The sequence below is a fragment of the Stegodyphus dumicola genome, chromosome 5 (genome assembly GCF_044657685.1).
Source record: "Stegodyphus dumicola isolate Sdum_Otavi_A_Nest chromosome 5, ASM4465768v1".
Taxonomy (NCBI): Eukaryota; Metazoa; Arthropoda; class Arachnida; order Araneae; family Eresidae; genus Stegodyphus; species Stegodyphus dumicola.
This window is the reverse complement of record NC_140772.1, coordinates 166271801-166295501: the sequence shown is the minus strand read 5'-3', so window position 1 is coordinate 166295501 and position 23701 is coordinate 166271801. Positions and strand designations below refer to the sequence as shown.

The following is a 23701-nucleotide window of genomic DNA, read 5'->3' as shown; positions in this document are numbered from 1 at the left end:
CTGTTAAAGCTTAATTTTTCTTGTGAACAAATTGTCATTCTTAATTTATTAATTTAATTGAAAAAATTATTTCATTTGGCAATTTTTTTTTTTTTTTCATGCAAAGTCTATTAAAATGGTCATTTGGCTCTTTTATAGAAAATTACTGTAAAACACTTTAGTTTAATAGTTATGTTTTATATTGGTATTAATTTTACAATATAAATGACCAAGACCTAAAATTACTATGTATTAAATTGGTAAACATAACTGTTACATAAAACTTTTATATTTATTTTTTGAAAAAATTTTTGTTACTGTAATCTTAGTTGAATTTTTTTTTTTTTTTTTTTAATTTATATCACTGATTGTTTTCCTAAAAAGTAATAGGAGTCTGTTTGAAAAACAGAATATCAGTCAGTCTTAGTGTTTTTACATGATGCTGGAATAATAGCATGATGGTCAAGAATCCGTGGGATGCATAAATTACTGAATTTTTGACATTTATTACAAACAATCTCCATTATTGTATTACAACAAGTGCAAAGGCTGAAGAATGAAACCAAAACACTTGGCAAATATAACATTCCTTAGCCAGCATATACAGTTTTCATTAGGAAATTTAAATGTTTCAAATTTTGTCAACATCAGCACAGTTGAAGTTTTCAGCAATACTGGAGGTAAATTTAGAATATAGAAAATTATAGGACATAAATAAAAAATAATTTGAAGTTCAAAAATGGACATATCATTGGTAATTATTTGGCTAGTATATCTGTTGACCAAAACAATATATCCTTTTGAGTACTAAGGGCCGCCATATCCCGTATCATATCTGTAAACCTAGAATATGCAACAGTTTCAATCAGAGTAAGTGACTGTGGAGGTAAGAAAAAGTTATCCAAAAAGAATGTTATATTCTTAAAAACAGTTATAGCCATGAAATGAAGCTTATTCAAATTGTAACAGAACTTAGCATTCTAATGTACACACCTATTTCTACATATAGAGCATGTTGGGAGCCTCGCAAAGTTAATATTCATGATTGAGAGCTACAAAACTATCCTACAATCATGCCCCAAATCCATCCTTGCCAACATAAGTCCACATCCATGCCCAAAATAAAGTGTGGAGATGGAAAGGTGATGGCTTTAGGAGGGCGATTCAAGGAAGTCTCTGAGAACACTGACTTTCTTAATGACCACATCACTGCCAAAGACTGTTGAACTAAGTCCACCAATTGGTCAAATTCATTGTAGCTAATACATTCCAAGACTACAGTTGCTAAAAGGGAATGCTACTGAAACAGAATATTATTGTAACATATGCAGTTACAATGTGATTGAAAAAGTATGCAAGTAAGCTAGCTATACCTAGTTAAATTTAATTGACATATTATGCTCTGTATTATTATTGAATAAAGTAATAATGAAATATTCTGTACACGAGAAGACATTATGTATGACAGTACGTACTTCATTACCGAATAAAGGTATGTAAAATGTTATTTTGTGCTATATCCTGGAATATATTTTCTTTCTTGTACCTGTAAAAGTAAAGGATTCTGACATTTTTAATTTCCATAAAAGACAAATAAGAAATTAATGAAATGCATTTCTTGTACTATACAGCATAACACACTAATTCAACTAGCATTAATAACAAACAAGTAGGGTACTTTCTGGTTATCCCCACTTAAAAGTCTCCATAAAGTGTTCATGAACAAAGCAGTATGTCACCAAAATAGTTATGTACCATCCCACTATGTTGTCAAAACGTATAATGCAGAAATCCAGGTATGAACATAGTACATTTCTGCTCTGGTCGATGCACAGGGCTGAAGTTAGACAGATGTTGAGTTTGTGCAATTCTCTGATTTTTTTTCAAGTGGAAAAAAAATTGCTATGTAATCGGGAGAACAACAGCACAAAATAGAAGAATATCTTGAGTTCAGAATTTTATTACTGATGTTTCTTGGTTTTTTTTAATTTTATTGATTGATTGCTATTGTGCAGAGTTCTTAGCGTGCCAATATTTTAACAATGGCTATTGCCTTTGACACATAAGCCTGATGAAAAATTAGTTACCAACAAGTTTGAAGTAAGAAGTTCAGTAAGAAGGAGAATAATCAGAATGCTAGTAGCTTTCAGTCACTTGTAGCATCACTAGTGTTATGTTTAAGGCACTTATTATGGTAAATAAAAACTTTAAAGAGTAATAAGGCATCAGTAATACATTTCTACGGATAATAGGATCATTGATAGAAAAGAATAGAAAAAAGTTTAAAAAGAAGTGTGGGTATGGGAAAAAATATAAGTAATAAATCAAAGGGTGGCCAAACTTCATGACAGTAGTATGCACATTTTAGGATTCAGGAAATTTCGATAATCGCTGCTAGATTTTCCAAGCCTACAATTCTGTATTTACCATATTTTAAAAGTAATGAAACAGAAGATTTTCATGTAAAGAAACATTTAATGAGAATTTCACATTTTTTTAATATAATTAATGTGGCTACATACAAATATTTTATTAAATATAATAAAAACTTTATTATTAATGTAACTGTTCCAAAATAAGGTTTCCAAACTTGTCTGTGAAGATGGGACGAAATGACCTCTGTATTCTTGAAGAATCAGCGAACTGTTATTTCTTCTGCTCTGTATTCTGGAATCCACTCTACTACAAAGTGTGTGAAAAAAAATGATCAACTAATGACCCTCAGAAATTTTTAAATGTGAACTAAACAAGAATGATGTCTAACATAGTTAAATAATTAAGATACAATAATATGCCGAGGAAATACTAATTCAGAAGTCAAACAACAAAAATCAGCGTTATACTATTTTCAAATTTTCACAGGACTAGTTTCGATGGTTTTACCGAACCACCATCCTCAGCTGCAGAAGCGCAAATGAACAAGATAGGATATAATGATTAGATAAGATAAGAAAGACTGGACAGAAAATAAGCTAGTGGTGCCATCTGTTGATGAAACCAGAACTAAAACATAATTTCTTTAAAGGCCGAAGGCAAAGATGGATTGGAATTAGGATCGTTAACTAGAACAGAAAGATTTTTTTTAATGTGAAATGCCTCTAGAAAATCCAGTTCTCTAATGGAAGATGTTTTTTGAATAATTTTGGCAGCAGAAAAATTGAAAGTGTGATTTTTGGACCAACAATGTTGGCAACAGAAGACTTCTGTTTTTAATTTTTTCTAACATATGCCTCATGTTCCTTGATGTGAAATTTTAAGACTCTCTTAGTTTGGCCAATGTAAATTAAACCACACTAGCAAGGAATCCTAATAAATACCCCAAATTTTATTTACTGCAAAGCAAAGTGCCGTAAATAATAATGATAACGAAGAATAGCAAATCTTCAGAGATACAAGACTAATAATAAAACATAAAAATAATACCTAAAAGAAAAAAGGGGAGGAAATGTAGTGTATTATTTTTTAAATTATCTTTATATTTTTTGTGCTGTCATGAAGTCCATTACCTGTTCTAAAAATAATATGGGCATTACAGTAATTTGCAAAAATGCAATTGTTTACCATTTTGTGTGTTACTTTGACCATTAGCTGATGGTGGACAGTTTGAAATCAATTAAATTATTGCATGTATAATGTAATTTATAAAATTTAATTACTAATTGGTAAAGAAGTTTTGCATAGTTTCTATTTCAAAAAATAAAACTACTGTCTAGTGTAGATGAATCACATTTAAGGGACTAAAGAGCTTTATGTGTTTTATGAGCCACAGTTTGATCTTGCCCGTCATTTACTCTGCGACCATTTGATAGTTGAAATTCCTGTCCTGCTGCAAAAATATGGAAAGACAATACTGGACATGTTGCAGATGCTATTGGTTTTGTTATAAACTATTGTCACTTCATTCGCATTTTTAAACTTACAGTTTACAAAATTTAAGGAATTTTTTCCCCTTTCTACTATTTCAAGCCATAGATAAGTGAAACTGCAGCTACAGCTGATATTAAGACAGAACTGTATATCTTGATGATGTTCTATGTATTGCAATGACAGTTAGTGGCAGAGTGTTTCAAAGAACATGAAAGTGAGCTTGCATATCCTCCACAGCTTGTCTCAGATATTCTAGAAGGAGGAATTTAAAAAACTTTCCTCTTTCACTATCATGATGCGAAATAGCTGTATTTTGAAAGGGGAATAGCTGAAAAAAGTTTTAATGATTAAACAAGATTTATATTGCCTATTTTCAAAAACTGGTGTAGTATGGACATATTTAAGAATGTCTACACTGTATTCATAAAGTATTGTACTATAAATGCAAATGTTTCAGTTTATTGTCTAGCCCTTGTATGTTATCTCTTCAGAATATGCATAAACAAATGCTTTCATTATTATTTATTTCATTATTATTTATTTCATTATTACTTCATTATTATTAATCATTTCATTATTATATCATTATTATTTAATAATAATTTTCATTATTATTATTTATTTCATTATTATTTCTTGAGTTATATCAAGAAAGATAGAATTAATATAACATTTTCTTTTAGGTCTGTATCTCATAAAACTTTAAAGTTGTTGACTGAAAAAAGGCTATTTCCTACAGTTGGAAAATAACTGGACAAATTCATTATTCTAATGAAAATGTTTCAAAATAAGATTTCCAAACTTTTCTCTGAAGATGGGATCAAATGGCCTTTGTATTCAAGAATCAGTGAACTGTTAAGATATCAGCTTTTTTTAAAGTTTTTTATACAATGAGATTGCTGTACTTTTATTTAAAATGGAACATATCTTAACCTACCCATTATTATATCAATAATATAAAAAGTTATTGATATAATAGCATTTGAAACATCAATAATTTAAAAAGATACAATTTCTTGAATTTTTATTGAGTTAACATTTGAAAGATGAAAGACATGAGTACTCATTTTAAGAATTAGATCTTTGTTTTTTCATGTTTATGAAAAGCTACAACATACCCTACAATGCAGTGGTTAATTTTTTTACATCTTATAGTGCAAATACAGAATTCCACTTTAAGTTAAAATCTGAGTGTTTGTAGCATTTTAAATCAATTGCAAACTGTATTTTACACAGAAAAAAATTCACAAAATGACTTCCATGGTCAATAATTCTGTGATTTTTTTTTCACTGATGTAATTCGATCCATTTAAAAAATCTACTTGTTAACTTATGCTACCAAATTAACTACTTCTGATATTGTAGGTGTTTCTTGATTAGTAGTACATAGTAACATATTTTCAATGTATCATTCATATAATATCAGCTGTAGTTATTAATATTCTTCAAATTCCTTCACATGACAATAAAAAGGAAGGTTAAAAATCATAGCTGAAATACGATAAATGCACCACAGGCAACTAGGAAGCGCTTCACCTTCCCACTACTGACTAAAGGTTTATTACTGTGCTAAGTATTTGTTACATTATATTTTCTTCCAGTGGTTAGTCTTATGAATTCACTTGGTGCTGTGTAAAAATAAATATAATAACAAAAAACTTAAATCAGTAAGCATATGCTACTGATAATTGTTCAGTTCTTATCTCATGCCTTAGAATTTAGTTCACAGTAAATGGTTTATAATCTTGCATTACAGGATAAACAACATAAATCATTAATTATTTCGTATATTTTATTATGCTTATAAAAAAAGGCCATCTGAAAAAATCAATTGGTTATTATTTTGCAAAAAGAATTGGAAAATTAAAATAACATAAGTAAAATGTGTAATACTATTAGATTTTCAAAGGCCAAACATTATCTTCACTTATGAAAATAGAAATGAGACAGAAATGCATGTTTAGATGCAAACATAGGAAAATCATCGAGAATTTTCTAGACAAATGAAAGGAAATGAAACTTCTAATACCATCTGTGGAGACAAAATAAAAGTGAAACAACTAAGTATAGAGCTCTTTAGAAAATTATGGGTTAAAAGGAGTAAGAATTCAGACCATTACCTTAGAACAAAAAGGCCTTTATAATTATTATAAATCTACAAAAAATCTAATATACCAACTGAAGACACTTTTTTGGCATTCTTACAGCTGAGCACTGGAAAGTTTTGGCTAACAATATAGTGGATGATTTTCTTCTGGCATTAATTTCATGTTCTTTGATGCAAACTTTCAAGGCTAACTTTGTTTGACTAATGTATGCTGAGTCACACTCACGAAGATTATTTTAGATGCCCCATGAATTTATATTCATGACCAAGGTACAAATTTTATTAGTAGAAGGGGAAAACACAACGAGATAGTATACTGGTAGAGAGCGTATTGCAACCTTCAACCGGTTCCAACATTAGTGTCATGTGACTGCTGCGTGAATTCCGAAAGTCCGGAAATACTTTACATTGCTTTCTATGGGACGAAAGACTGCTGCTCTGCTTGGTCACATAAAATTTAAGTAAAAATGGCTATTCGTTGCAGCGCCTACCGATGTAAAGAAAGTTTCGTAAAAGGAGGACTTGTAACCTTTCATAGGTAAGTTAAAACTGCATGATTTATTATTTTATTTTCAGTACTTTTGTCATTTTACTATCTCTGTTGAATTGGTTGGAAAGTTTCAGCCATATTGTATAAGAAAATTGCCGCCGTATATGGCATTTTCAGCATGTATTATTAGCATCAAAATGTATTAAATACCGTGACACTATTTACTGGAATCACCCTTTACAAATAATTTAATTTTATATGTTTTTTCCGTGTATTCCGTTGAAATAGAAAGCTGCGCCAATTGGCGTTAACTTTTTTCGCCAAGTCATACGCGTTTTGATTTCATAAACAATTACTGCCTGCGATAAAAAAAGAAAAATGCTATTATTAGCATTAAATTATTGAGAAAAGATTGTGCGATATGTTTACTTTGTTAAAAAAAAGCTGAAGATCTTGATTCATGCAACATTGAACATAAACAGTTAAACAGCATTATTTTAAAAATCAGATTACTTTTATAAAGCTCAATGCTTTATCATTCTTTTCTATAAAATCAATTAAAATAAAAATAACCTGGATTATAATTCTGTCTCATCTACGATGCTGTTAGAAATTTATTGTAATTGAAAAAATGTGATGTGAAAAACTTATCACTAATTAAGATTGCATTATTTTGTCCCAGTAATATAATCTCAAGATAAGAGAGTGCATTATTTTGTTCCAGTAATATAATCTCAAGAAAAGAGAGGCAATTAATGGCATAAATACATATAATACAATGTGATTTTCTTTTTCTCTTTAGGATGCAATGCATTAAAATTAAACAAGATTTTTTTACCTTCTCAAATATTATAATAGTAGTGCAATTAATTTTTTAACGTTATTCAAAATTAAAGTTTCCATCTCAATTTTTTATTATTTATTTTAGATTTTCTTCCTAAAATTATTTAACCTAAACATCTTAAACAATGGTGCAAATAATTTAAAGCAATTATTAAAAATATAGATAAAATATTCAGGAAAAAAGGGGTTAAGTTATATCTAAATATAATTGTAAAAAATCGAACAACCTAATTCGAGGCCGTTGTCTGCTAGCAGACGGAAATAAAAAGCACTACCTGCCATATCAAAAGCGGGCCAAACTGGCGATGAACAGCCTAAGCTATCACTCCCCAAGAGCGCCAAGAGCATTAGTCACGTGGTATATGTTGGAGACACCCTAGCAGACGAATTCTCTGTGGGTGAGCCGTCCACCTGTTATATGAAGTCGTTGGGAAAACAGTATGAAAATTAAACCTATATATATAGTTTTATGATTGAGTAAAAAAAAAAGAGTAACTACTTAATTCTAATAATTGCAAATGCGATAAAATTTTCAATATAGAATGAGAAAACTTCTTTCAATTGAAAAAAGTTCTTAGCTTCTTTCTGACAGGATTTCCAAGAGCTAACTTGGAAGAATAAACTTTAAGTGCATGAGAAATGAAGGATTTTTTTTCCCCTCCCTTCTTTCTCATTTCTGCCCCCATAGTTGAAATTAGTATTTTTTGGCCAACAAAACTACTGTACTACATATTTTATTTCCAATTACAGTATTACTCATTCTGTTTGGTTCATTTGTTAAATTGTATTCTCTTTTGGATTTAATTTGTGTGTCATGGCCAGGTTTAGTAGGTAGTCAAAAAGAGTTACATCAAAAGTGTTACAGACACTTCAAGGTGGTCAAGGGAAACTTGGTTCAAAGCATTATCAATGCTTTTAGGCAGTCAGCGGGGAAGGATCTCAAAAGCGTCATGACCACCTTAAAGTGGCCGTGCAGATGCCTCTGTTACCCCCACACTCCTGAAACCCTACGGATCTCTAAATGACAACTCTCAGTAGGTAGTCTAAGGGAGTTGCTTTGCTTCATTTTAGACCACTATGTTTGATGTCTAAGAAAGTGCTTGGGCATACAACTTCATATCAATAAGAAACAGGCGTGGACATTCTTCACTAAGAAAGTAAATTTTAAAAAATGTAAAGTTTTTCCAGTACTGTATTTAAACAAATAATATTTTCATAAATTATAATTTAGTATTTACTCTAAATGTTGAGAAATATGAAAAATGCTGGTAAATAAAATTTATAAAGTAACATATGAGAATATTTAAATAAATTTACTTGTAATTATATAGATGTGTAATTAAAACTGTCAAGTTAAAATAATTATTCATGAAACAAATAATATTGCAGTTGAATAACCTGAATTACATATAATTATATATAAAGAATAAAATTACTTAAGTAATAAGTAAGATAAACATTAATCAATAGTCTATTCTAATAAGTTATAATAAGCCTATGTTTGATACGGGCTTATTAAACATATTCTGTTTAGAACAATACCACTTATACTGGTTTGCTGAAATTCTATTCTAATGCATTTAAAATATCTCAGTACTTTTAATGTACACTAATTTGAATGCGATTTTCAATAGAAAAATTTTTAATGAACATGCTTTTCTTGCATACTTAATGTTATTCATAATATATATTACTTTGTTTACAGTAACTGCAAACATCAAGGCAAAGTTGAATTAAAATTTTTGTGTTTAGTTGCATAAATTATTGAAATAACTTACAGCATAATATTTGAGTTTCCAAAATATAACCCACAACTTTTCTAAGAGTTTCAAATTTCAATTTTTAAAAATTAGCTGTAAGTAAAGAAATAAAATGGATATACTAATAATAAACACAACAGCTAGCTTTTATTTTTATTTATTTTATTGTTTTTGAATATATATTGTTGGCAGGTGGTGCAGTTGTCATTGGGAAATGACACATAATGAAGAAGAATCTGTGTTATTTTTCATTTGAAATGCATAGAATGTTTCTGTAAAACAATATCAGTCTTATACTGAATTTTATCTAAACTATTGCAGTGATATTTTAACTTGATTAGCATATCAAATACAGTTTCATTTTAATTTAAATAACTTTATCAACAGTCGAAACACCTTTATCAAACACCTTTTGAATCATTAGATAATTTGTATCAAGGCAATTTTTATAAATGAAATATTAAAAACTAATCTTTTTTTAAATTTCTTAATCGCATTATTATGTCTTTGGTCTGCAAGGCCTGAGTAATAAAATCTGGGTCCCAGGCCCGAGATTCATAGGTCTGGGCAGTAAAATGACCTTGTCCTTCTGTAGAAAATTATCACATACAATGGAAGAGATTAATATTTTAGCCAAAGCAAGATTTTTGTTTAATCTTGTATTAGAGATGAGTTTCAAGATTTTTACCATAATATTATTATCATGTGTGCAGAATTTTAATATTTTTTACTGTTTGCTTTTACACCTAGAAACTTCAACCATGCAGAAATGACTTAAGAGAAATTTTTGATATGTTATGTGTTGTTGTTGTGACTTATCTCACTTGGCTGTCTAGAAAGCAGAGCAGGACCACAAATTCATTGTGGCAAGGAGTATAAGACTGTTCTTGTCATTGGCAAGAGCCTTGAGCACCATAAAGGTGACAGTATGACTTAGTTTCACCTGTAATTTTGATGGACAGCACCCCAAGGGGATGGGTCCGAGGGTCTCCCACCACTCTTCCCCTACCAACAACCTTTTAAAAGGACTTTTGGCTCGCCGCATATTTAGAGTGGATTTCCAATAAGAACATAGACAACCAAGTAGTATACCAAGTAGTTGTTATAGTATTTAACTGAATATGAAAAAAAATTTCTAAAATTCAAAACCTATTTAAATACTTTTAAAAAAATTAGTAAATATTACACTACTTTTGTGGTTCAAATCAAATATAATTAAAAAATGTTAATTTTATGTTAGCTGAAAAATACAGTATGAAGTGCTAAACGCAAAATCATGGTGAAATACAGGGGTTGGAGAAAAATACGGAAGCACCTAAATAAAAACATGTTGTCTTGACTAATACGGTGCAGGAAATCCATTGACATTCAAAATAGCTTGCAATCTTTTCGAAATCGATAAACAAAGGTCATGTATGGTTTTCAAGGGAATCTTGTAGTATTCTCCCTGTAAAACATGGGCATGTACTGTTAACAATGATCGTAGTGGATAATGCTCATGCAGATTTCTCTCCAAAATACCCCACAAAGACTCGATAATATTGATATCTGGTGACTGTAGTGGCCTTCACCCTCAAGGCTTAGAAAAACAGTTCTGGACTGGCAAGCTGAGTGAACAGAAGCTCTGTCGTCTTGGAACATGGTATCACCATTGGGGAACAAAAGTTTTAACATAGGATGATCAGCCAAAATGGTCACATAATCCTTGGCAGTAATGTGACCTTGCATAATATGCTGGGCCAATGAATTGAATCAATGAATGAATTGAAGTTGATCTGTCAGCACTATCCTTATCTTCAGGGCAGATGTTTTTATTTTATTCCGCTTATAATTCCTTACTAAATGTAGTATTTCATCTCGATGTACTTTGATATGATTTAAATCAAATTCCTCGTCATTATAAATATCACGAATACACATCAAATAGTTTTCTGGTTGCAATTTTCTAATTTCGACTATGCGTAATGTATGCTTTACGCATGCGCACGTTGAAAGAAATGTTTAATAAAATAACCAAATAAATATTAAGCTTTTTTTGTAAATTTTGATACCCTTTAGTTCATAATCGCTCTTTATTTCACAAATTACGGTTTCATATTTTTAATTTTATAATTTCTGCATGCCATCTTACCAGATTTTAACTGATGATCTATAATCCATAAAAACCAATAATCCGAAATCGCCAAAGTCCCGAAGAGTCCGGATTAAAGACTTTTGACTGTAATTATCTTACTTAACATACCTACCATTTTAAGTCAATATTTATATGGTATCTTCAGTCAGTTATTATAATACTGGATGATCAAAAAGTAACAGTAAATGTAAAAATTCAAGAATTCGAAAAATATACACAATGCAGAATGTCACTGAAATGCACAGAAAGATATAAGAATTTTTGTTTTAATAATGAAAGATTTTATAGCCTAAATAGTTATTTCTTCAATTGATAATGCTTCAAGTGTATCAGATGTTTGTCAGACAATGGCACAGCACAGTTGATAGTACGGCAAGGATTACAAATGGTCTGTTTGATGGCTGTTACTCATGAGTATGATTGTTAAACATGACATGACACTCTGCACGGCACTGAAGAAGACTTAAATTTTAATTCCCATCACATAAATGCATATAACCTTTTTTTGAATATGGGCAATAAATAATTTTGGCTATCCTCTGTACACCTAACCAAAAGTCACAAGGTGTTAAGTCTGAAGACCTTGGTGGCTATTCATGTGGGAAAAAGCCTCTGAGTATATGATCATTATAAAATGTCAATTACAGTAGGTGCTAAGCAGAATCTGTGCAGAGGCATTCTATTCTGTATAAATGCTGCACTATGGAGCACTTATTTCTCATTCAAATGAGGAAATCATTCTGTCTCATAAATACTGCATAATGCTCAACTGTTATAAAACAATTTTAAATGTCATTTCCCAAAAGAAAAAGATGCTGATAATAAATCCACACCATCCTACCATCTCTGCCTAATGCAAATAATTTTTCCACAATTGTATGCAATTCTATCTTTATCTCTGAGGAAAAATGTGCATCGTCAGTTCACTCAACTTTTGACAGCATTTTCATTGTTTTCCATCTGTTAAAATGCCTAATTAGCAAATTCATGATGTCTCAAAAATCAGCTGGTTTTAGTTCCAGTATATCTTTGATTTTGTAAGGATACATCTCCAGGATAATCCTGAATGATGATCATCACACAGTCTCGTAAAAAACGCTGTGGGAATGGGACAGTGATGAAAATGTAACTGTTCTGTCAATAAAACTTTTTGGTTTAGTGCATTAGTTTCAGAAACTACATCATGCCTACTGTCTGTACTATTTGAATTATTGAATGCTATCTTTTTTTTTCCTGTTATTTTCAGATAACCCAATGAATATAAAACACTAAATCAAGCTTGCGGTTGGAGGTGATTTATAAATCTATCAAAAAGTTTCAGTAATGCTTAGGATTTTTTTTAGATGAATAATAAAATGAAAAGTTTGTTAGTCTTTAGTTTTTGTAAATCACTTTCTTCTCATTAACACATTACCAACCGATTTTTTTTTCAACCTATTTTCTGTAATTCTATCTCTGCAAATTATACATATCTCCATTATTAGTAAATAATTGCTATAATTTTAACCTTTGTTTGAAAATGATTTAAAAAGAAAAAGAATAGATTTCCTTCAGGAACAAATTGTTATGCACAATCCATACTTGACATTGTTAATTTATCATTATTAGAACTTTAAAGATATTAAATAAATACTATTTGTAAGCTCTTATTTTTATTAATGTGAAATTTTACTCATAAATAAGAGAAGAAAAGAATGTGTATAAATCAAAATGTTTTATACAGTTTTTTTTGCTTCAAATAGTAATAATTGAATCTAATAATTTTAATTTAAGTTGCATCTTCTTAAATTACAACATTCATCAGTGTTGCACTAACAGTTTATGTGTTTATATAGACATGTTTATAAAAAAATTCCAAAAAGGAAACAAATTAAAAAATGCCGGGTGGCAAGGCACTTTGAAAATGAATTGAATAACACTTTCCCATTATATTATGAAAAACTGAGTGACTGTCATTTTTCAATGTGAATTATTCATGAAGAACCTATTAAAAATAAACAAGGTGTTACAATTATACCTTGCATTATATTTAACATCGTTAATACAAAAAAATTAAACTTTATATAAATAAAAAGTCACATCATAAGACAAAAATTACAAGTATATATATATATATATATATAGTTTATTAAGAAAACCTTAAAACTCTATAATAATTTAATCTTAAAATATGAATTATATCGAAAAATATTCACACAATAATTACATTTTGAATAGCTAAAGCAAACACTATGTATAAAAAATTATAAATATTTTTAAAAAATTTCATTATTCATTTTTTCAATATAATTCATAAATAAATTATGAATGTATACAATTAGAAAATAAGATTATAAATAGTTTTTTAATTCAATATTATTTGTGGTAATCTTGAATTGGAGCAGATTGAATGAATGCATAAAAGCAAATGAACAACAATACTGAATGAAAATTCAATTACTTTTGTAATTTTCCATCAATTTTATTTTACACTACTCATAAATTTAAAAATATTGCTGAAGTTTTTTTATAATTAAGTACTTAGAATCATCTTCCCTCCCCCCTTGATACTTATGTAATTAAATGACAAGCTTTCAAAATTTAACATTTTTTCTAACTTAAATGTAATTTATAATTATGACTTAATCCTTTGTATTACTTTCAGTAATATTAAACATTTGAAAGAACTTTCCAAATTTTATAAGCTAAAATTATAAGAAAACTATAATGAGAAAGTATGGAATGTTGCATTATCAAAACTGAACTACAGTTGAGTTAATGAAATTTATGAGCTAGCTGATATAGTTCCAACCATATTTGAACTGAAAAACTTTATTGTCTGATTAAAAAAAATAAATAGAATTTTATAAAGTAACATAACAGCCATGCATTATTATAAAATATATAGCTTTGCACACAAATGGATTTTAAATTATTATGCAAGTATTGGAATAAACACTTCACAAAAATTAATATAAAATTACAAATATTATTTCATAAATAAAAATTATGTCATAATTATGTACAATGTAATAGAGAAAATTTTGAGCTTAAAAACAACACATCTTTATACATCAGAGCTGTGAAAGATTAATGACTAAAATTTGTTCTTATGGCACTGCAAGAAGAAGCTTCAACATTTTCAAAATCATCTTCAGAAATATCACTGTTACATTCTGGTTCAACAAAATAATATTCTAAAAAAGAAAAAAATCAAATTTAAATTCAGGACATTAAGTAAAATTTTAAAATTTTTAGAACTTTATACAGATTAACTCAGTTTTGTCATATTGTTATGCACAGTGGTATGAAAGTAGAAACATAATTATAATTAGATGAAGGGTTCTCCCTTTAATAATATATATATATATGTATTGTTTCAAAAGAATAAATTGAGTTTAATTAAAAAAATTAAATTTAAATACATATTTAATTAAATATTCTTTGCACAATTGCTGCAAGGAATGAAAATTATTTTGGCTTTTTTCCTTTTTTTAGAATTTAAATTTGCTTTTTTACTTTTATACGTATTTGTTTAGAATTTAAATTTGTTTAAATTTATATATATATGTATGTACATAAACAAATGTAAGAAAAGACCATTAAGAATTCTGCACCTAGGCTGCAATGATTTAATTAAACATAATCATAATTAAAGGGGAATATTCCTATTATAATTCCTATAGTTCAAAGTAAAATTAACCCTTTGTTGCTCTGTGTTCCACTACATGGAACACCCAACTTGGATTGCTTCTAAAACTGTTAAATTCAACCATAAATGGATAAAAATGCCTTTATAATATACTTTGAACTTCTCTTTTTAAATAATCTATGGCAGCATATCACAAGGAGACCCAGAATTTTCATTTATGATGTGTTATTAAAATCCACTTGTTTCCTAGTAATTTTCTATATTTTTTGGCGATACAAAAAAATTTGTTTCAAAACCAATTTCTGTATAATTTTGATGGCTTTACTCTATATTATTTGTTATATATTTTTTTACATTTTTCATACAAAAAGCATGCGCAGAATCATTGAATAAAACGGGGTGTTCCACTAGCGGAAACACTGCGCATTTAGAGATTTCGTGTTATTACGCATCACAACATCTGTCTTAGGAGAAAACATCTGTTGTATATGTTTTCTATTTCCGTTGTTTTGGGGGAATGAATTCAAACAAAGCAAGTCTTGAGAGGTGAGGTGTGGTTTGTGCTATGAAACCCTAATCTGGTCATCTTGAAATTTTTGTGAGTAATTTTCAGGCGGAATTTTTATCAGTAGCTTGAGTCATTCTTTACTTAGAGCTGCACGAATTTTTTGCTGTTCCTTTTTAGTCTCATTCCCGTTTGTTATCAATAATTTGTGTAGATATTTTTTTTTTGTGTTTGCATATCTTATTTTTCTTTACTGTTAGTTTTAATTGTTAATTTTTATTATTAATTTTTCATAAATGGCGCGGAGAGGTCTAACTCTTTCCGAAGCGCTAAAAGTGCTTCATGAATTACCCTCTTATTCTGAATCAGAGCATGAAGATAGCAGCGATACTGAGATATATGCTCCTGAACCACTCGTGTAATCCTATTGTGATATGTCGGATGAAACTCATTTATTTGATGAGAAGGTTGATAATCCATCTTACACAGGCCTTTCTACACAGCCTCACGTTTTTACTTGGAATTCCAAACATATTGTTGCACAGAACAAGAAGCCGCACAAAACAAGTTTTGTGTTCAAAACCCGCAAAGTTGGTTTGTGCTTCTATCAAAAAGGCACGACATGCTTTGAACAATTTCACAAAGCTAAGAAATCGAAAATTTTTTAAATATCTTTGTATATAGGACTTGTGTATATACATATATTTATCTCATTCATCCATATTTATTCAAGAATGTTGTGTATATCCAGAAAACCATGTATATAGCCATAATACAGTGTTTTTTCATTACTATAAAAATGCTTCTACTCATTTCCGTGCTTCACTGCAATACTCGCTTAGTCGCACTTTTAAAATCTCTGGCGGCACAGTGTTTCACCTTATGGAACACCCACAGAATTAAAACGGTAAGTGCAATTTATACAAAATTTTACCTGTATACTCCTTTAGGCCTAGATAGACTGCATAATTTTTTTTTTTTTTTTTTTTTTTTTTGAAATTCAGACTTTAAAGTATAGTGCACAACAAAGGGTTAAGATAGCCAATAAAGTAAAAGAATTACGACTAAAGTCTAAACAAATTCCAATATATAAATTTGTAATTTTTAAGCAATATTTAAAAGTTATAGAAAAATTTAAAGTTTTTGAAATTTTTTTTGAAAAGTATTTGGAACAGTAAAAGGAAAATTGGCAGATGGAATAATTGCTTCAAAAGTGATGGCTAATAGTAGTGGATATGCATAAAATTGTGGTGGAAAAATTTCTAATAATAATTATAGCCATATAAAGAAAATTACCAAAAAATGAACAATTGAAAAGAAAGCAAAACAATACTGACTCTTCAGGGGGAATTAGCTTATTTCACATTCCTTTCAGCTGTTCAGACATCGTATTTTATCCTTCCTATGCACAGGCAAATCAAAAGTAGAAATGAAATTAAACATCAATATTTAATTCCCCAAATTTAGCAAGATATGCATATGAGTTTGCTAAATTTGGGGAATTGAATATTGATGTTTAATTTGGGGAACTAAATATTTACGTTTAATTTCATTTCTACTTTCAATTTGCATATACATAACAAGGATAAAACATGATGTCTGAATGCTTAGAATGAGTGTGAAATAAGCTAATTCCTCCAGAAGAGTCAGTATTGTTTCGCTATTGCTTCAATTATTCATTTTAGGTAATTTTCTTTATATGGCTGTAATTATTCTTAGCAATTTTTGCAATATTACTATCCAATTCTTTGATTATAAGCTCCAGTTTTTTTATTGTATTTATTTTATCTCTAATGGTAAACAAATTAACCCTTTGCACTTGAGCGGCCGATTTAAAGTATCAACTTAGCAGCACTGCTGCGGTGCCCGAGTGATTTGAAATCTTAAATAGAGTGATGCTGCTACGATTTTATTGTCTTTTGTAACTCTATCTCCTTATTTACAATGAGCGATAAGATATTTTTATCACAAGTACTTTCGTGGACTAGGCTCTACTGACATTGTAGCCAAAACTTAGCTCAGTTTAGTTAGTCTCAGTGTAGCATTCGCTTGAAACAGTCTTGACAGTAAATATAGTAACTAAAAAGTGTTTAAGCCCTAAAAATGTGGAGGAAGATCAGATCAGCTTGAGTTCGGATGAATTCAATTTTGCCACTTTGGATGATGAACTTATATCAATTTCCGAATGATTACGCCGCGAAACGAACGAATCCAGTGGAGAAGACAGTGACGCAGTAAGAAGTGCGAGACGACAGAAAATTAGAATTATAGAGAGTGACAATGAAGTTGAGAGTGATGTTGAAAGAGAAGTTGAAAGTAAAACTGTATAAGGTGCAAGTTGTTCAACATGGGTACTTTGTGGAAACTACAAAAAAGTGCTGCCAAATGTGCAATTTATCTCTGGCCAAAACTCCACAGCAACACAAATAGTTTCTAACATAAAACAACCAATAGATTTTTTTAAACTGTTTTCCACTAATGACTGATATATATATATATATGCAAAAAGAAAATTGGAAGGGAAGACACTATTTGCAAATTTGATTTGGCGAAGCTGGCGTGATGTGACCAATGAAGAATTCTGAGCATTTCTTGCTGTCGTAATAAACATGGGGACGATGCCGTTGGCAAATTTGCAAGAGTATTGGTCGAGGAATGTCGTCACTTATATTCCTTTGTATTCGGATACATTTACAAGACAGATTTAGCCAAATCTTCTGGATGCTTTATCTGGAAACTATTCCAACACACAACACCAATCCACAAATGTGCCTACAACGCGTAAGCTGCTTTTTGGACTATGTCAACTCGAAGTTTTTGGATTATTTTATCCCGGGTGAGCACATATGTGTGGACGAGTCAAGGGTTGAATTTTGTTCATAACATGCAATCCGAAGAAAACCACAAAATGGGGTATCAGAGTTTATGCTCTAGCTGACTCAAAGACTAGTTACATTTGCTGCATTTTGCCATAATATGGATCACTCACCACAGAGCTCTTGGTCAGATCCAATTTACCAGTTTCGTCAAGAATTCCGATACACTCATATTAAATGTTGTTGAAGAAAATTCCAGCTGCTCAGGGGCACCATATGTACACGAACTGCTACAACACTAGTTATTTCTTAGCTCAAGAACTAGCCAAATTGAAATGTAATCTTACCGGAACAATTTTAATGAACAGGAAAGAATTGCCCAAGGAAATAAAAAAAAAACAAATTTTTCGATAAAATCCACAGTCGAGTATTGAAGGGGGCGACACTTTTAATTTTAGGGTGGAAAGATAAGAGAGTTGTCACTTGTTTGACTACGAGGGGTGACACAGGAATGACAACGGTCAAAAGAATTACACGAGGTGGTGTGGATATAATGGTCAAGAAACCCAATATTGTATTGAACTATATAAAATATATGAGTGGTGTTGATAGGGCGAACCAATATGTGTCAACCTATTGTATTCTGCAAAAATCAGTAAATGGTGGTGTAAGCTTTTTGGGGGGGGGCATGGAAATTTCCCTGATCAATTCATACATTTTGTATAAACTAGAAAGGACCAAAAGAAAAGGGGAAAATCCACTGAGCCATCTGCGATTTCTGAAAACACTTGTTGAAAAATTGAGAGGATCACATCGCCAGCAACGAGAGCAAGCATCTTTGTTACATTCTGATGAAATCCGTCTAAATGGGAAGCTTCACATAATACTAAAAGGGACTGCAAGGTTTGTTCTGACTGTAACATGCCTGGAGGTAGGCGGGAAATTTCGTATTATTGTAATATGTGTCCTGACAAACCTAGGATGCATCTTGGATATTGTTTTACAAAGTATCACAACAAAACTAATTACAGAGTGTAATATTTATCAAACTTTGTTGTTTTTGATTTATAAATGTTTTTAATGTACTTGTAAAGTGTTTGCTGAATTTGGCCGAAATGTCTCAAGTTGCTGGTTCACGCAAGCAAAAAAGGCCTCGAGTGCAAAGTGTTAATAATTTGTCCTTGCAATCCTAAATTAATTTTAAGTAACTTTTCAAAAATATGCTAAATGTGCCAACCATAATTCATTAAATAAACATTTTTGCAATTCAAATTTTGAATCACAGAGGAAAATCTGAATTTATATTTTCTGTATTTGAGAAATAACACCAGAATGTTTTCCCGTTAAAGCTGAGCTTCGTCACTGCATACGGCAATTCTAAGGAATATCATTCTTAGTTTACGATGATGACGTTCATGAAATAAATACTCTTTGGCAATTTGCTTGTTTTCTTTGAAACATATGTAAACTAGTAATTGAACAATGCCCGTTATATCAATACTTTCATCTAATTGCAATGCGAAATATTTACTGTGTTTTATTTTGTTAATAATTGTCTCTTTTACTGAATTTGCCATTTCATGAATTCGTCGACTTACAGTATAATTTAATAACGGAATATTATTATTAAGTTCATTAGCCACTTTTTCATTGAATACTGTTAAAACAATATCTTTAGCTGCTGGTAATATAAAGTTTTCTCATAATGTGAGCTTGCCCAGTTTTGGCAATTCTTAGAATTCTTAGGCTTACTAGGTAATTAGTTTCCAAAGCTCTTTCACTTGAAGTAACAAAACCTTTCATTACTTGTTTACTATTTTTTAATCCTGATAATCTCCTCTTAAAATAATCTTTAGATTTCTCCTTTAAATTGCCATGCTTAGATTAAAGATGTCTTTTAAGAAACAATAGCTTTGTACTTTAATTATATAATAATTCACCCCAAACAATAAATTCAGGTTGAGGATACATTGGTTCATTTAATCTCCATTACAAGTAAACCCAAATAATAACTAACTTTCATTATATTTTCTATAAACTTTTTTTTTTTTTTCCTTCTTTTCAATGTTCTTAGTGCTAGTAGATTGTCCTGGATCCCATTTTTTACATTTTGGAAATCTAGATTTGTTTTATTATTTTTTCACAAATATTTAAATGCACAATATATTACAAATTCTTCAAAAACAAGCAACGATATTCTCAAATCATGTAAGAAGGAATACAAAGCAATAAGAAGACAAAATAATTGCTGCTAGAGACAGCAAATCAACGTAAGAAAATGGTTCTAATTGAAAATAGAGCTACATGAACCCGGAAATGGTGGCAGCGTAATGTGCAGACATGCTAATAAATCATTCAAGTCTAAATTAAAGAGATATTATTCATCTTTTTATAGGAACTCATTTCTATTTCCTATTAAATACAGCATCCATTTCTATTACTCCTTTAACCTCATTTATGTATAAACTTTGTTTGCTAGAAGAATATATGTGAAACGGATTATTTTGCTAAAGTCTATGAGAGGCTATTGACCTTGAACAAAGCTCAGATTGCATAAATTTACAAGTGTTAGAGAAAAATCTTAAACAGGATGTTACTGTATTTAATTTTTGCATTTAATAGTTAAAAATACCCCCCCTTTTTTTGCATACCACCAGTTGAGAATCGGTCTAGAGTGATTTAGGATGGATAAATTATGGACTAAATTTTAAAAAAAAGTATTCTTATTTCTAAAATTTCAGCAATCTGCTTATTCATGTATTCGAGCCCATTATTTATTTATTTGTTTGTTTAATTATAGCAAAGCATGTGGGAACTATTTGCCCACAGGATGTATATCTTCACGGAAGATCTTCTAAAGGAATCTGGACTATCTTTAGATTTCTCCTTTCACATATGAGAATATCTCTGAAAAATGCTCTTACAGTCAACTATTTTACCAGGATTCGAAATCTTGGACTAGATTACTTGCACTCAGCTGTCTTCCCATTTCATCGGTGAGGAACATATTCAAATAAAATACTAATTTAGTTTTATTATCCTAAAGTTTGCTTGCAATCCCTTCCCATCTCAAATCCTGGTTATCCCTATGATGAAATCTTCAAAAACAGCAAAGCAGAGAGCTGGAAATAATATGACAAAGCTGAGGCAGTTTTCTCACTCCAAACAGAAAATACATGCGTGAGATGGAAACATAAATCTATCATTGCACTTTGCTAATTTTAGTATCACAGGGAAGCAGGTTCTAATTTACAGAGGTTTCTTGAGATCCCCTTAAAGCTTATCCCTGTAAAAGCTGGGACATACTTAACAGAAACATGCTTGACAACCCTGATCCTTCCATAAGTATATTCACATCAAATTGACAGTGGCATATGGTATGCAATTAAAAAAAATGCTTAAGTAATTAATCACATTCAAATCACCCACTGGATTTGTAAAACTTAATTCTTCAGCGAATTTGTGGTATTGGGAAGGTCTTTTAAAATTTGTCAAATCACATCTCACTTCAGAACCACATTATAGTACTATTAATTCCATATTGTTAACACATAACAAAACTCTTATCAGGGAATCTTGCTGATAGTCTGAAGTTGAAACATTAATTCATTTTTAAATAAAACATGTATGATTTCTATTTATAGCAATAAATCATCTGCATTTATTTAAGAAATTTGCTTAAATTTTAAATTTGTATTTGTTTTTCCAAAGTTTATATACCTAAGCTGCAGTTGCTGCAATTTAAATCAGGTCTTAATTCTAATGGTGGCCAATGCTCTGGACGATCTTCAAGAACTTCAAAAAGTGGCATTTCAGTCATCAACAGCTAGAAACACACACACAATATATATATATATATAGCTAAATTATAGCATAATATCTAAGACTAACAATTAAAATAATTTATAACATCAAATATGGTGAAATTTTAATTGAGAACAAAGATTAACAAATTGATTTTAAAAACACAGAAATTAAAGTCAAATTATAAAGTAACAAGGAACAGTACTAACTGTATCAAGCAAATCTGACATTACTAGAGAAACTGAAGATATCAAACTTTAAATAAACCTTTCTGACACAACAAAAATATTAACACTATGCAATAATTTACTGTATTGAATTTCAACTGACAAATCTTTCATCGATCAAAAATTTAAAACTGCTTAAAGCAATGCTTTAAGTAGCAACAGCAACACATGAGGCAGCAAAAACATCATGAATTCTAATAAAGTGTGAAAAAAATTAGGCTAATGCTCATATACGACTAATAATGTTTGAATTTACCATAATCCCCTCACACCCAGTGAAATAAATTTTCAGCTATATAACTTACCAAAATTAACATCATTTAAAGTTTTAAATAATTTGCTTAATAGTTAATGCATAAAGCTTATCAAGCAAAAAAATAAAGATTTAGATTCTGCAAAGAATATTTTATTACTGCTGTTACAAATTTTGTGCACAGATAGATAATTTTAGTGAAATTGTTTTACTTTTTTTGCATACTGTAACATGGAAATCTAAAGGAGCAAAGCTTGCTGAAAAAGTAAGAATACAAAAGTAAATCTATTTAACAGTGAGTAAATGGCTATCTCTCTAAATTGGCTAGATATCGTCAAGCTGGCAACAGTTTTTGAGACTAATTTTTGTTGCAAAATTCGGCAATAAATCTGCAAAAGTCGCCAAACTTGGCAACATTTTGGTTCGACCCCTGTATCAACGTAATAGGTATTGTAATTGAATAAATTAAATGATGTTGTGTGTAGCTGTTACTGTAATTCAGCCCTCACATGCCTTCCTGTAATTTCTAAAAGCAGTAAGCACTAGAAATATCTCGGCAGCTGAGTAAAACTACATAAGGACAGAGAGAGCATCTGCACTGAGCAGCAGTTGTTATTGTTTTGGGCTGTTAGCTCAGCATGAGTTCTGAGTACTATCTCCAGTTTAATTTAGCTCTCTAGCTGGGCATTTGCATTGCATTGTGTTTAACATTCTTAGTAGTCTGAAGTGCCACTACTAATTGTTCTCTATGATACAGTGAAGTTTTATGGGAGTGTTTTTGTGGAAAGTTCCAGAACACTAAAGTGTTTCTTTTGATAAAATAAATTTCATCAACCCATCATTGGATCTGTGTGCATTCAATCGGTAATGAACACGTACGCATGCAACACTATTTTGAAGATTTTTACTGTTTAATACCATAATGAAACTAAAAATGCAGAGTATTTAATTTAATATACAGAATGTTTTTAAATATATAAAACTTATTTAATAAGCAGTATCTTAAGTAAAACAAAATAAAAGTACAGTTTTAAATTTTTAATAGTGAAAATAATGGTGAAGTAAAAAAGCAGTATCCCAGTATACAATAATTAATTTGCACTTTATAAAAAGATTTTTGCCTATTCTATTTATAGAGGTTAATGAATGTAAAAATATGCTCCAGGAAGAAACAAACATGGTATTTGCATATTATCTACTGCCAAGAATTTTGGTTATTGACAAAATAATTTTTGTGGTAATATGAGAAACGTAAACTTCACTTGTTAGATTGGAAATCAGGAAT

The 23701-nt window shown here is 30.0% G+C and overlaps 2 protein-coding genes across 13 annotated transcripts in view; one reads left to right on the top strand and one right to left on the bottom strand.

Moving 5' to 3' along the window:
- Positions 1–4742, top strand: part of fy (fuzzy planar cell polarity protein-like protein) — a 61566-nt gene extending 56824 nt beyond the window's left edge. For all 6 annotated transcript variants that reach the window (XM_035362768.2, XM_035362767.2, XM_035362763.2 and 3 more), the window contains one exon: positions 4530–4742. In XM_035362768.2, the coding sequence (XP_035218659.1) occupies positions 4530–4596 (67 nt within the window). In that variant the 3' untranslated portion in view covers positions 4597–4742. The remainder of the gene's footprint in view (positions 1–4529) is intronic.
- Positions 4743–12879: 8137 nt separating this feature from the next.
- LOC118191911 (cysteine protease ATG4B-like) overlaps positions 12880–23701 on the bottom strand; it is a 115533-nt gene continuing 104711 nt past the window's right edge. For all 7 annotated transcript variants that reach the window (XM_035362770.2, XM_035362773.2, XM_035362774.2 and 4 more), the window contains 2 exons: positions 21853–21958; positions 12880–14356 (listed from right to left, as the gene is read on the bottom strand). In XM_035362770.2, the coding sequence (XP_035218661.1) occupies positions 14250–14356; positions 21853–21958 (213 nt within the window). In that variant the 3' untranslated portion in view covers positions 12880–14249. The remainder of the gene's footprint in view (positions 14357–21852; positions 21959–23701) is intronic.